General features: G+C 40.9%; 1 protein-coding gene across 1 annotated transcript; it reads right to left on the bottom strand.

Annotated features, from left to right (window-relative positions):
- Nucleotides 1-1,317: 1,317 nt before the first annotated feature.
- On the bottom strand, nucleotides 1,318-13,719 carry LOC111980735 (jupiter microtubule associated homolog 1). Its single transcript, XM_024011706.3, has 5 exons — nucleotides 13,541-13,719; nucleotides 11,941-12,083; nucleotides 2,463-2,563; nucleotides 2,251-2,278; nucleotides 1,318-1,980 (listed from the first exon to the last, which is right to left on the bottom strand). The coding sequence occupies exons 1-5, from the start codon at nucleotides 13,594-13,596 to the stop codon at nucleotides 1,832-1,834; spliced, it is 477 nt and encodes a 158-aa protein (XP_023867474.1). The 5' UTR covers nucleotides 13,597-13,719; the 3' UTR covers nucleotides 1,318-1,831.
- Nucleotides 13,720-14,964: the final 1,245 nt, after the last annotated feature.

Raw genomic sequence — 14,964 nt, 5'->3', positions numbered from 1 at the left:
GCAGTCAACTGTGGGACCTTATGTAGACCGGTGTGTGCCTTTCCAACTCATGTCCAATCAATAGAATTTACCACAGGTGGACTCCAATCAAATGATTGATCATCCTTGATGTTTCTATGGAAACAGGATGCACCTGAGCTACATTTCAAGTCTCTGAATAATTATGTAAATAAAAGGTGCTTCTGTATTTTTAATACATTTGCAGAAATMTATYAAACCTATTTTCYCTTTGTCATTATTGGGTGTTGTGTGTAAATTGAGGACTAATTTATTCTGTACCACAAAGGCACTGTACCACAAACCTCGAAGTACCTTATGGCTATTACTGTAACTGGTTACAAATGTAACTAGAGCAGTAAAAAAAAACACATGTATTTTTGTTATATCCGTGGAATACGGTCTGATATACCACAGCTGTCAGCCAATCACTATTCAGGGCTCGAACCAACCAGTTTATAAATGTATTTAGGTCATTGCATAACYCAGCCAACTGCTCCATTACCTTCAGAAATAAAAGACAGCCAAGTATGGTCAAAAGCGACTTTTAATTTGTGCCAATATTCGTTGCAACTTTTACAGTGATAGACAAACCTGCATGAATTTGGATGAACAAGTAACGGTCATATAGCCCATTTGACCATTCAACATCTTCAGAACAGCACTTCAACATGAATTCACTAAAGCCATGTGTGCAATTTCATTCAAATTACATTTGAACAAAATTGACCTGTGTGTGTGTGTGTGTAAATACATAGAACCACAGGTTTTCCTGTACAAGGCAGACAGTAAAATAGGCATCAGACCTGTAAGAGAGACCGTGACAGAAGTTTGAACAAGAACTCTGGACAATTTACTTAACGTACCAAATTTTGTCCAACATTGAGAATTAAAATAAAAGACATAAAACGAGAAGTAYGCAGAGCTGTCATAAGGTCACTTGTCATTCTATCAGATGGAGTACCACACAAACAGGCATTCTTTAACCTGTTGAGAAAGTTTCTTTAAAATAAAATACCTCAAAACTGGCACTGAAGTTATAACTGACTTGTAAGGACTACAGATACAAAACAAAAATGATATCTTGTTCTCCATTTCAGGACATTAGAATACCCATTTTCTGGACATATTCACTGAATTTAGTCTTCAGAAATAACGACGCCAGGGTTTGAGTGAACTGTTTGTATCGCCTGTGTGGATTTTAGTTTCCATAGAAATGTTCAAGTCCCAAACTTCATGCAACACTAGATCATGTACCCCAACATTTAATTAATATGACTCACAATTTAGTCCAGCATAACCTTCAATTAAAATGAAACGTTCACAGTAAAACTTTTTTATTTCCATTTTTAATATATATTTTATTAATTTTTTTAAACAAAATGCTTCACCAAAATGTTTTGGTTGAGTCAGACTTGGAACAAACCAGGCGTGCATGCAGTTTTTACTAGACAATGAACACGGTGCAAAAGCAACAACTTCATACGAATCCCTTTTTTTAGATTTTTTTTTTTTAACCTCATCGATCGCGCATCAGAACTTTGCCATTGACACCGGATGGAGTGAGGGACAACTTAAACCTCATGCCCTTTAGCCAGCAGGCCTGTGACTACAGCACTACAGATGCCAGGGGCTTGGATCAGGTACATAAAGTGCGTCTGTCAAAAAAACTTACAAAAATTAAAAAAGAGGGGGTATCAAAACAATGGACTCGGGGAGGGAGGAGAGGAAGAGGACGGGACGAAATTCCTGGACTCACAGATATACGGGTGGAGATTCTTCTTTTAAAAAAGAGAAAAGGACAGCGGAGTTCTGAGAGAGAGATAGAAGGACCTCAACCCAGGACGAGGCTGGACTTGCCCCCTGGGGGGTTCCTGCGGCCTGACGTCATCCCTGCAGCTGGCTGGGAGGCCCCTGCGGCGGGCTGGAGCGCCTCGCTCCTCTGCTCTGGGGCAGGAACGACCTCAACCTCTACAGCGTTATCTAAACATGGGAAAGGAGACAGGATAACATGCGTGCGACTCAAGCATTTAAAATGTAATACTGCCACTTGAAGCTTTTAAACATCTAATAATAACAAAATCAAATCGATATACACAAACACTACAAATCATACTAAAAATCATGTTTTTCCCTTATAATTTAACAAGCATTATTGTGAATAAAATGAACCTTCTTAGAAGTTTACAGACATTAATATGTACAACTTGTTAAACAGTGGAAGTTAGCAAGAATCATTAAAATTGTCCTCACCGGCATTTCCCATGTCATCGTCTCCATTCTAAGAGGAGATGAAGGGAAAAAGGGTAAGTGATTAGAAAACACAACAGAAAGGAGTAGGCCAAATACATGAAAGTGAAAATCCTCAACAAGGAAGGCCCATTGTTTAACTTTGAGGAAATGTCAACATGAGAAATTCCAGATTTATCACCCCCACACACAAACACAGCGTTGAGCCATCTCACCCCGGCGTTGGAGTCCTCGTGGTTGTTGGCGGAAGACTGGGCAGCACATCTCCTCAGTGGGGCTGAGGGCTCTCCACACAGTACTCCGGTGGGCTTCCCACCTGTAGATACACAGAATTGACACGGTTTGATTCTCATTCCCTGGGAATTGTCGGGCTAGTCACCAAGTGATCGTGGGCTTACATCCTAATTTACGAACATCTCATGCCAGAAGTGATAACGTTTTAAAAGCTTGATAGAGTWATAAYCAGCCAAACACCTCATCTAATCAAGTAGAATGAAASTAAAACTGCTTAGCTCTGCCATTTCATGAATTGATCCTACTGCTCATGATTTTTATTATTGCTAAATCACAAGGGGTTGCAAGTTACGACCAAGAAACAAAAGTTGAGGAAGTGAGAGAGTTCACAACCACAAAGACAGAGAACACTCCAATTCAACATCCAGCCTGGGGACAAGCCAAAAACCATTCAGTCACCTCACCTGACCTTTCAGACAGCATGCGGAACTCCCCTACTCAAGTCAGTTGGATTTATCATATACTGAACAAAAATATAAAACTTCAAAAATATTTTACTGAGTTATGAACTCTAAGCAAATCCATCAATTGAAATAAATTCATTAGGCCTTAATCTATGGATTTCACATGACTGGGAATACAGAGACGAGTCTTGGTCACAGATATCTTTGTTTTTAAAAAAGGTTAGGGGCGTGGATCAGAAAACCAGTCAGTATCTGGTGCGACATCAGCCGCATAGCGTTGACCAGGCTGTTGATTGTGACCTGACACAGGAGCATTCGCTGCAGGCAACGCAGAGATCCTCATGAATATTCCAGCATGGCTCAGACTCAGCCCTGCTGGGATTCAGTGTAGGAAGGAAGATCAAGAGTGGAAGAGTGAATGTAATGACTATGGATTGGAGGAGTTAAATTGGCCATTTCCTGACTAAGCAGGGTGACAGCTTTTCTTATATCTGTGAAGCGAACATGAATCACAGCATCATACATGAACACGATCTGCCCTCTTGTGGAGGAAGTAGCAACTTGCATCCCACATAGATTATCTCCAGGTTGGATGAAATTAAGACCTTTTTAAAAATGCCACTTGGAATGAAATGTAATATCAATTGTGAGGTCTGCACACACCTGCTGATATTCCACTCCAGAAATGACCCCGTTGGCAAAAAGTAGTATATTTAGGGCTGGCMCTTAAAACTGACAGTGTTAACTAATTTGCAAATGTGAAACAGACAACCATTAATTTAAGTAAAAAAATATCAAATACCCAGTTCATGCTACAAAAACAAACMGAGGTATTAAAAATAGGTTATATTTTACCCCCCAAAAAATCCATGACGCAAAGTGAGGCATTGTTGACAATAGATGGATGCATTTGAATGCATGGTTAATATAATTCACCAATACATGTATTGGTAGTCCAACTAATTGTGCTATCAGGTTGTAAATCACAGCTGGCCTGATACATTGTTTGCTGACACAACCCATTCGGGATGCACGTTTCAGTTTCAGTGACTCAATATTTTGAACAAAAACAGATGACTGTAACTATAAGGCTGGGAATGTCAATACAATCAACCCTGTCTCTTATACACATCTAGATGTGTATAAGAGACAGACGTACAATAAGGCATTGTTTTGACAATAGATGGATGCATTTGAATGCATGGTTAATATAATTCACCAATACATGTATTGGTAGTCCAACTAATTGCCATCAGGTTGTAAATAGCAGCTGGCCTGGTACCTTGCTCGTTTCAGTGACTCAATATTTTGAAAAAAAAAACCAAAACTGACAAGACAATGTAACTAATACTGGGAATGTTAATACAAATCAAACTAGCAAGGGCAATGATCAAGTCAGTCATATCCATCAAATGTATTTATAAAGCCCTTTTTACATCAGCCGATGTCACAAAGTGCTATACAGAAACCCAGCCTAAAAGCCCAACAGCAAGCAATGCAGAACAGAAGCACAGTGGCTAGGAAAACCTGCCAAGAAGGCAGGAACCCCAACGAGGATGAAACCTAGAGGAAGAGCTCTGAGGGGTGGTCAGTCTCTTTCTGCTGTGCCGGGTGGAGATTATAACAGTACATGGGCAAGATGTTCAAACATTCATAGATGACCAGCAGGGTCAAATAATAATCACAGTGGTTGTAGAGGGTGCAACAGGTGGCTAACATGCAGACCAGACAGCACACGTTTAATCTGTGAGCGTTGCAAAATGAATTGACATGTTTTTAATCATTTCATCCAAACTGCTCAAGCGCATCAGACTCCTGCATAGCCAGGTGTTGGTTCTATTTTAGCCATTTGACGCGCTGCATGTCCCACCTCCCATCTACTCATTGGTTATTACGAGCATTTACCCATGGGTCATCGAAAGATGGAGGTCCACACTCAAGTCGGTGATGGTAATGCACCTTAAAGTTGGTTGCCAACCCCATCAAAATTCTAATAAGATTATTTAAAAAAAATAATCTAAACGTATGCATTTCAGGTAAAATAACAACCCATGTTCATCCCCAGGACAAATTAGCAAGCAAGTCCAGGGAAGCAAACTAGTGAGGGCCAAAAAGGATACCTTTCGGCAAAAATAAACTGCTCAAAAAAATAAAGGGAACACTTAAACAACACAACGTAACGCAAGTCAATCACACTTCTGTGAAATCAAACTGTCCACTTAGGAAGCAACACTGATTGACAATACATTTCAATTTTTTTTTTATATATATATATTTTTTTTACCGTTATTTTACCAGGTAAGTTGACTGAGAAAAGTTTCATTTGCGAACGACCTGGGATAGTTACAGGGAGAGGGGGATGAATGAGCCAATTGTAAACTGGGGATTATTAGGTGACCGTAGATGGTTGAGGGCCAGATTGGGAATTAGCCAGGACCGGGGTTAACACCCTACTCTTACGATAAGTGCCATGGATCTTTTATGACCTCAGAGAGTAAGGACACCCGTTTAACGTCCATCCGAAAGACAGCACCCTACACGAGCAGTGTCCATCACTGCCTGGGGCATTGGGATCTTTGTTTAGACCAGAGGAAAGAGTGCTCCATGGCCTCAACACCACTTCAGCAGCACCTGGTCTCCCATCCAGGGACTGACCAGGACCAACCCTGCTTAGCTTCAGAGCAAGCCAGCAGTGGTATGCTGTTGTGCAAATGGAATAGACAACAGTGGAATTATAGCAATTAGCAAGACACCCAATAAAGGAGTGGTTCTGCAGGTGGTGAACACAGACCACTTCTCAGTTCCTATGCTTCCTGGCTGATGTTTTGGTCACTTTGAATGCTGGTGGTGCTTTCACTCTAGTGTAGCATGAGACGGTGTCTACAACCCACACAAGTGGCTCAGGTAGTGCAGCTCATCCAGGATGGCACATCAATGCGAGCTGTGGCAAGAAGGTTTGCTGTGTGTCAGCGTAGTGTCCAGAGCATGAAGGCGTACCAGGAGACAGGCCAGTACATCAGGAGACGTGGAGGAGGCCGTAGGGCAACAACCCACGAGCAGGACCGCTACCTCTGCCTTTGTGCAAGGAGGAGCACTGCAGAGCACTGCAAAATGACCTCCAGCAGGCCACAAATGTGCATGTGTCTGCTCAAACGGTCAGAAACAGACTCCATGAGGGTTGGTATGAGGGCCAACGTCCACAGGTGGGGTTGTGCTTACAGCCCAACACCGTGCAGGACGTTTGGCATTTTGCCAGAAACCAAGATTGGCAAATTCGCCACTGGCCCCTGTGCTCTTCACAGATGAACAGGTTACACATGAGCACACGTGACAGGTCTGGAGACGCCGTGGAGAACATTCTGCTGCCTGCAACATCCTCCAGCATGACCGGTTTGGCGGTGGTCAGCTCATGGTGTGGGTGGCATTTCTTTGGGGGGCCGCACAGCCCTCCATGTGCTCGCCAGAGGTGCCTGACTGCATTAGGTACCGAGATGAGATCCTCAGACCCCTTGTGAGACCATATGCTGGTACGGTTGGCCCTGGGTTCCTCCTAATGCAAGACAATGCTAGACCTCATGTGGCTGGAGTGTGTCAGCAGTTCCTGCAAGAGGAAGGCATTGATGCTATGGACTGGCCGCCCGTTCCCAGACCTGAATCCAATTGAGCACATCTGGACATCATGTCTCGCTCCATCCACCAACGCCACGTTGCACCACAGACTGTCCAGGAGTTGGCGGATGCTTTAGTCCAGGTCTGGGAGGAGATCCCTCAGGAGACCATCCGCCACCTCATCAGGAGCATGCAGAGGCGTTGTAGGAAGGTCATACAGGCGTGGAGGCCAACACACACTACTGAGCCTCATTTTGACTTGTTTTAAGGACATTACATCAAAGTTGGATCAGCCTGTAGTGTGGTTTTCCACTTTAATTTTGAGTGTGACTCCAAATCCAGACCTCCATGGGTTGATAAATTTGATTTCCATTGATAATTTGTGTGATTTTGTTGTCAGCACATTCAACTATGTAAAGAAAAAGTATTTAATAAGAATATTCATTCATTCAGATCTAGGATGTGTTATTTTAGTGTTCCCTTTTTTTTTTGAGCAGTGATATATATTTTTTTTTTTAAAGTGAATAGTTTGCATCCCTGAGCAACAGCTAGCTAAATGTTTAATATGCATTTCAACCGGTCCCAAAATCAATATACTTGGTTTTGGTATTTTAAACTGGGTGTCATGAACGCATTTGGTAGGGATAGACAATCAACATGCACGCGCGAGCGGTTTGGTCATCCAGACAGAAGGTCAGGCAACCAGTAGGCCTAGGCTACATAAAAACAACATTAAAGCAATGCGCGAAAGTTCGTTCCATAATTCAATTAGCTGGAAACACAGTTGTCAAAAACTAGCAGTTTGTCAAAATTTTGAAATAGGGTAGACCTAATATGCAACTAGCATTGGTTGGTAAGATGACTAGGATTGTGCCTTTGGCTAGAGGACAATGAAAGAAAGTTGACAAAATAATTGCCTCCACAGATATGGTCTGATTTTGGCAAGGCTACTTTGGAGCAAGGCAAGACGCGTAGTAAAACTGTTCAGGTTTGCAACAGTTATGTTTTCAAAATGCATACTGCCTCCAGCTCATTGCAAAGTGGTGTGACACACTGATGAAGCCTGCCTTCTGTTGCCTTTGCATAAATTTTTTAGATGCTGTAGAATCTGCATGCTTTGTGCGTGTGATAAAGATACATAACGAAAACACATGCGCCAATTTAATTCCACTAAATWATGCAAATTAACCTATAGACTGATAAGCATGACAAGTCAAATGTATTTACATGGACTGGTATTTTTTCTTCTCCAAGACTATTGGCCAGTGCTAATTTTATGCATTAATGTCTACATTCCTTTTTGCCACATTTATTATTAGACAACTTTATGCATACTTTTAAATTGTATTATGTGAGCTAAACAAGTAAAAGGTAGAATATTTATTTTATTAATAATGTTACCGTCCCCATGACACAGCTATTTCAGCCACACCGGTTGCGGACGTGTGTATGTATATAAAATAATAAATATTTGTTTTTTTATTTAAAAAAATAAACAAGCACACATCCATGCCACCACCACAGAAAAATATTGGCAGTAGAATGGCCTTACAGAAGAGCTCAGTTACTTACGTCCTTTCCAACAAGTCAGTTCATAAAATTTCTGCCCTGGTCAACTGTAAGTGCTGTTATTGTGAAGTGGAAACGTCTAGGAGCAACAGCGGCTCAGCCGCAAAGTGGTAGGCAACACAAGCTCACAGATCCAGACTTATGAACTGCATACAAATCTTCTGTCCTCGGTTGCTTCAGTAGTGTTCCAAACTGCCTCTGGAAGCAACGTTAGCACAAGAACAGTTCATTGGGGGCTTCATGAAATGGGTTCCCATGGCCAAGCAGCCGCACACAAGCCAAAGATCACCATGCGCAATACCAAGTGTCTGCTGGAGTGGTGTAAAGCTCGCCGCCATCAGACTCTGGAGCAGTGGAAACACGTTCTCTGGAGTGATAAATCAAGCTTCACCATCTGGCAGTACGACAGACGAATCTGGGTTTGGCAGATGCCAGGAGAATGCTACCTGCCTGAATGCATAGTGCCAACTGTAAAGTGTGGAGGAGGAATAATGGTCTGGGGCTGTTTTTCATGGTTCGGGCTAGGCCCCTTAGTTCCAGTCTAGGGAAATCTTAATGCTACAGCATACAATGACATTCTAGAAGATTCTGTGCTTCCAACTTTGTGGCCACAGTTTGCGGAAGGTCTTTCCCTGTTCCAACATGACAATGCGCCCATGCACAAAGCAAGGTCCATACAGAACGAGATCGGTGTGGAAGAACATGACTGGCCTGCACAGAGCCCTGACCTCAACCCCATCAAACACCTTTAGGATGAATTGGAACGCCAACTGTGAGCGGACCTCTAATGCTTGTGGCTGAATGGACGCAAGTCCCCGAAGCAATGTTCCAACATCTAGTGGAAAGCCTTCCCAGCAAAAYGGGGGACCAACTCCACATTAATGCCAATAACTTAGGAAAAATCTGTTCGACGAGCAGGTGTCCACATACTTTTGGTCGTGTAGTGTACTTTCATTGCAGGGTTAATGCGCATCACTGTTGACCAAATACTGGTTTTATGAAATAAACATTTTTGTCCTTAAAATAGCATTGAATTGATAAGAAATACAGTGGACAGTGTTAATATTGTAAATTACTATTGTAGCTGGAAACGGCTGATTTTGAATGGAATATCTACATAGGCGTACAGAGGCCCATTATCAGCAACCACCACTCCGGTGTTCCAATGGCATGTTCTGTTAGCTAACTTCTTATGACTGCAGGGGCAGTATTGAGTAGCTTGGATGAAAGGTGCACAGAGGTGCCCAGAGTAAACGGCCTGCTCCTCAGTCATAGTTGCTAATATATGCATATTATTATTAGTATTGATAGAAAACTCTGACTTTTCTAAAACTGTTTGAATGATGTCTGTAAGTATAACAGAACTCATATGGCAGGCAGAAACCTGAGAAAAAAATCCAACCAGGAAGTGGGAAATCTGAGGTTTGTAGTTTTTCAACTCTTTGCCTATCCAAGATACAGTGGAAATTTGGTCCGATGGCACTTCCTAAGGCTTCCACTAGATGTCAACAGTCTTTAGAACCTTGTTCGAGGCTTCTACTGTGAAGGGGAGAGAATGAGAGCTGATTGAGTAAGGGTTCTGCCAGAAGGCCATGTGCTCAGTCAGGCGTGCGCCCGTGAGAGAGTTAGCTGCGTTCCCTTTCATTTCTAAAGAKAAAGGAAATCTCCGGTTGAAACATTATTGATGATTTATGATAAAAACATCCTAAAGATTGATTATATACATCGTTTGACATGTTTCTACGAACTGTAATATAACTTTTGACTTTGGACCTAGTGCCTGCGCATTTGGATTACTGTACTAAACGCACAAAAAAAAAGGAGGTATTTGGACATAAATGATGATGACTTCATCAAACAAAACAAACATTTATTGTGGAACTGGGATTCCTGGGAGTGCATTCTGATGAAGATCAAAACTTAAGTGAATATTTATAATGCTATTTCTGACTTTTGTTGACTCCATAACATGGTGGGTATCTGTATGGCTTGTTTTGGTCTCTGAGCGCTGTACTCAGATTATTCCATGGTGTGCTTTCGCTGTTAAGCTTTTTTGAAATCTGACACAGCGGTTGCATTAAGGAGAAGTATATATTTAATTCCATGCATAACAGTTGTATTTTCATCAACATTTATGATGAGTATTTCTGTAAATTGACGTGGCTCTCTGCACTTTCACTGGATGTTTGAGGCAAAACATAACGCGCCAATGTAAACAGAGATTTTTGGATATAAATATGAACTTTATCGAACAAAACATACATGTAGTGTAACATGAAGTCCTATGAGTTCCATCTGATGAAGATCAAAGTTTAGTGATTAATTTCTATATTTCTGCTTTTTGTGACTCCTCTCTTTGGCTGGAAAAATGGCTGTGTTTTTTTGTGACTAGGTACTGACCTAACATAATCGCATGGTATGCTTTTGTCYTAAAGATTTTTTGAAATCGGACACTGTGGTGTGATTAACAAGTTTATCTTTAAAATAGTGTATAATACATGTATGTTTGAGGAATTTTAATTATGAGATTTGTTTGAATTTGGCGCCCTGCACTTTCACTGGATGTTGGTCAGGTGGGACGTTAGCGTCCCACGTACCCTAGAGAGGTTATTAACAGAGTTGCGACAGTTTTGAAATGGGTGGCCAGTAATAAACTGGTCCTGAACTTCTAAAACTTAGAGCATTGTATTTGGTACAAATGATTCCCTAAGTTCTAGACCTCAGCTGAATCTGGTAATGAATGGTGTGGCTGTTGAACAAGTTGAGGGGACTAAATTACTTTGCGTTACCTTTCATTGTAAACTGTTATGGTCAAAACATAGATTCAAATGCTTGTAAAAGATGGGGAGAGGTCTGTCCGTATTAAAGAGATGCTCTGCTTTTTTGACACCGCACTCCAAAAAGCAAGTCCTGRAGGCTCTAGTTTTGTCGCATATTGATTATTGTCCAGTCGAGTGATGCAAGGAAAGATCTAGTTAAGCGACACATCTTGCTCTTCATTGTAGTCAAAGGTATTATTCTTATAAGAAACAGTGTTAAAAATCCCAAATTGTTTGCATAGTCAACTTACACATAGCTCTGACACACACTTACCCCATTAGACATGCCACCAGGGGTATTTTCACAGTCCCCAAAACCAGAACAAATGCAAGAAAGCATACAGTATTATATAGAGCCATTTTATTACATGGAACTCTGTTCCATCTCATATTGCTCAAATGTACAGCAAACCTGMTTTTTTWAAAAACAGATAAAGCAACACCTCATGGCACATCGCCTCTTCCATATTTTACCTCGATAGTTTGTGTATGTATTGATATGTACGCTACGCGTGCCTTTTTAAAAATAATGATGAAGTTCTGTCCATGAGCTGTTCTTGTCTATTAATGTTCTGTATTATGTCATATTTCATGTGGACCCAGGATGAGTAGCTGCCGATTTTGCAACAGCTAATGGGGATCCTAATAAAATACCAACAAACAAAAAAAATGTATAGAAAATCTTGCCCTCTCCTCTGGCAACGGCCCGACTCGCACACGTGGTTGGATAGCTTTAACATTTTGAAAGTGCGCCTCCAGTATTATTTGATGTTAAAATAGTAATAACTGCAACAATTATGCAGCGGCACTATAACGGAAACACTGTAGTCATCTCAGTTGCATTTAAGACCTTTGAATTTAAGAAACTGAGATAAATTAATTTTAGATTTAAAGACTAAGGACCCACACTGAGGAGTTTTGATAAATTACATAGGCTCCATACAGCTAGAGGCACAGTATAAGTACTATACAAGAGGCTGTGGTAGGGTGATGGTTACCAGGTGGGTTGTTCCTCCGATGAGCGTGTGGGTCATCTGGTTCAGGGAAGATGTTGGAGGCCATCTTGTTTTTGCGACTGGGGGGCTTTTCCTCATCATTGCCAAAAGAGATGTTGGAGGCTCCTCCAGGGGGGCGCAGGACCCTAAGAGACAAAGCAATGAGAAAAGTATTGAGTAAAATAAATAACTAGCCTAACTTGTATACTTCTTACTGGTATAGCCTTAATTAGAGGGTACAAATCCTAGTTTAAGAGTTCCTACTGAAGAAAAYAAACATAAAATAAATACACACATCTGTCTGAAATTTTGCACAGGACTAAGGGCATCATCCCCAGGCTATTTTGGGAGGAAGTCAGTGTCTGGTGCGCAACACTACATTAAAGCCTTCCTGACTACTGTCATTATGGTGGTCTGGTTAGCTGACACATTGACTAGAGCTAATCTATGCTGACACACAAAATGCTTTGAATTCATGTTAGAGATGGGCTCCTGCTGGCTCCACTATCTCTTCCTGCAGTGAGTGAACCCACCTTTAAGCCGAGGACTTAGAAGAGGATGAAAAATGGGTGTGAGACCAAATGTGAGGATTTTTAAAGCATGAAAGAATCTTTGAAATGGCAGCGTCTCTGCATTTTGAGATAATGATTTTTTTTTTAACAATACCTTCTGCTAAGATTAACAATTAAATATATATATTTATTTTTTTACATGCCTTGTGCTTGCATAAATGTAAAACAGGTGCAAGCTCACTTGATCGATTTTCACGATAACAGACATTTTAGGTTCCCCATCCCACTTGCCCCAGAGGTACACTACAACCAGCGGGTCATAAAATATCCAGATGTCATTGTAGCCAGTTGTCTCTGTATGTGGGGCAGCTGCTTCGGCCTGATATCAACCCGGCTAAACCAACCAGATGTAAAATAATTGAAGTCTGATTAGCATAGTTGGTTTTGCAAGTCAGTAACTAGTTAGCGGAATAGATGGTTAGTGAATATTTAATTTGAGCAAATCTGGTTATGGAAGAGAGCTGCATGGTCGTGGTTTGCCAACTGGATACTAGCAACGTTAGTCGGATAGAAAAAACACCTTCCACAGGGGGCCCCACCCAACCATAAAATTAACGGTTATTGATTTGCTAGCCAACGACAAGTTTCATGCTAGSAGTCTGGCTCTAGTGTCATGCACCCTGCATTGATGAAAGGAATCAACATTCGCTTGTTCTTTTAAGGCAAGCAATCAGTGAGAACCATTAGCATTAGCTTGCTTTTACACACCTACGAGCACGTCGTTAGCTAGCTACATTCACTAGCTAAATGCTAGCAAGCTAACGTTAGTTAGCCTGTTACACATACAAAGAGGCAAATGTCAACGGTGGTTGTGGCCACAGATGCATTTAACGTGAAATACATCCTCTCACAAATAATTTTAAAAGCCATTAATACGAACAGGTTAAGAAAATAGTGTCCATTGTTTGACAGCTAGCTATAGTTCACTAGTTAGTTAAAGGTTAGCTAGCTAACTTAGCTGTCTAGAAGAGGGCTGCATCATTTGACATTTGGCTGAAATTGCAAGGCTCTTGACATGTCATGATGCTTACCTGGAGCTGCTTTTTGCTCCGGCTTCCATGCCTGAATATATAGTTGTCGTCGTCATTTTGTGAGAGGCTGGTAGGAGTTAATAAGCTATTGCAAATAACACGACGATTTTAGACCAATATTTCACCACCTCAGACTCGTTTTACTCCACCCGGTACAAGCAAAATGATCAATCGGCCTTTAAAAAAAAAAAACGTGGAGGGCGTTTCCATGGTTGAATTGCCACCCACAAAAGGAAGATTCGTTCTTCTGATTGGTTCCTGACTCATAAATCATGCATGTGATTGGAGAATCGGTGTACGACCTGCGCGTTCAAGGAAAAGCAAACCGTCCTTAGCAACAAAAAAATTATCCATATGTCTGAATCGAGAGATTGTATAACCCTCCTTTCTGTACAATCAAACATTTTGAGATAAATCCTTTCTGTTTTTACCCCCCATACAGAATCAATCAGTTGATACAATAGAGAACAATAATGAAAAATCTGACTATATGATTCCGACAGAAGGTCACCTAGAAAGCATTTACACAGGCAGCCCAATTCTGATCTATATTCCACTAATTAGTCTTTTGACCGATCATATCAGATCTTTTTCAGAACTAATCTGATTGGTCAAAAGACCAATTAGCGAAAAATAATATCAGAATTGGGCTTCCTGTGTAAACAGATGGTTGATAATCATCATTATGTCGCAACTTGGATTTTAACATTTATTTAACGCTTATTCAACTTCCCCTTTTCTTTTTATGTCTGATGGTCCAGCACCATCCTCAAGACAATTGCTTTAATTTTTGGAAAAGGCTTCAAATCCAAGTTAAAATCCAGGTCAGGTGACATGATTAACCAAAACACAGGGCCCTAACTACCTTTTATAGTCTGTGTGTAATTGACACACAGGCATATCAATAAAATTGCACTTTTCCTAACAAAATMTCTTTACTGCCCATCATCAAGAGTACATGACAGGATAAATTCAATAAGCCTACTGTACATACATCTTTGAATGTCAGGATTGCTGTAAGTGATGGCATCATCAATCTCCTCTCTACCATCTGAACATGCACAGAGGCCGACATTGCCTTCGGAAAGTATTCAGACCCCTTGACTTTTTCCACATTTTGTTACATTACAGCCTTATTCTAAATTGGATTAAATAAAACTATTTCCTAAGCAATTTACACACAATACCCCATAATGACAAACAAAATCTGGTTAAGACATTTTTGCACATTTATTAAAAATAAAAAAACAGAAATACCTCTTTTACATAAGTATTCAGACCCTATACTATGAGACTCAAAATTGAGCTCAGGTGCATCCTGTTTCCATTGATCATCCTTGAGATTGACAACTTGATTGGAGTCCACCTGGGGTAAATTCAACTGATTGGACATGATTTGGAAAGGCACACACCTGTCTATATGA

This window comes from Salvelinus sp. IW2-2015, linkage group LG1, assembly GCF_002910315.2.
Source record: "Salvelinus sp. IW2-2015 linkage group LG1, ASM291031v2, whole genome shotgun sequence".
Lineage (NCBI taxonomy): Eukaryota > Metazoa > Chordata > Actinopteri > Salmoniformes > Salmonidae > Salvelinus > Salvelinus sp. IW2-2015.
Note: the sequence above shows the minus strand (reverse complement) of the source record. Positions and strands in the feature narration are given on the sequence as shown.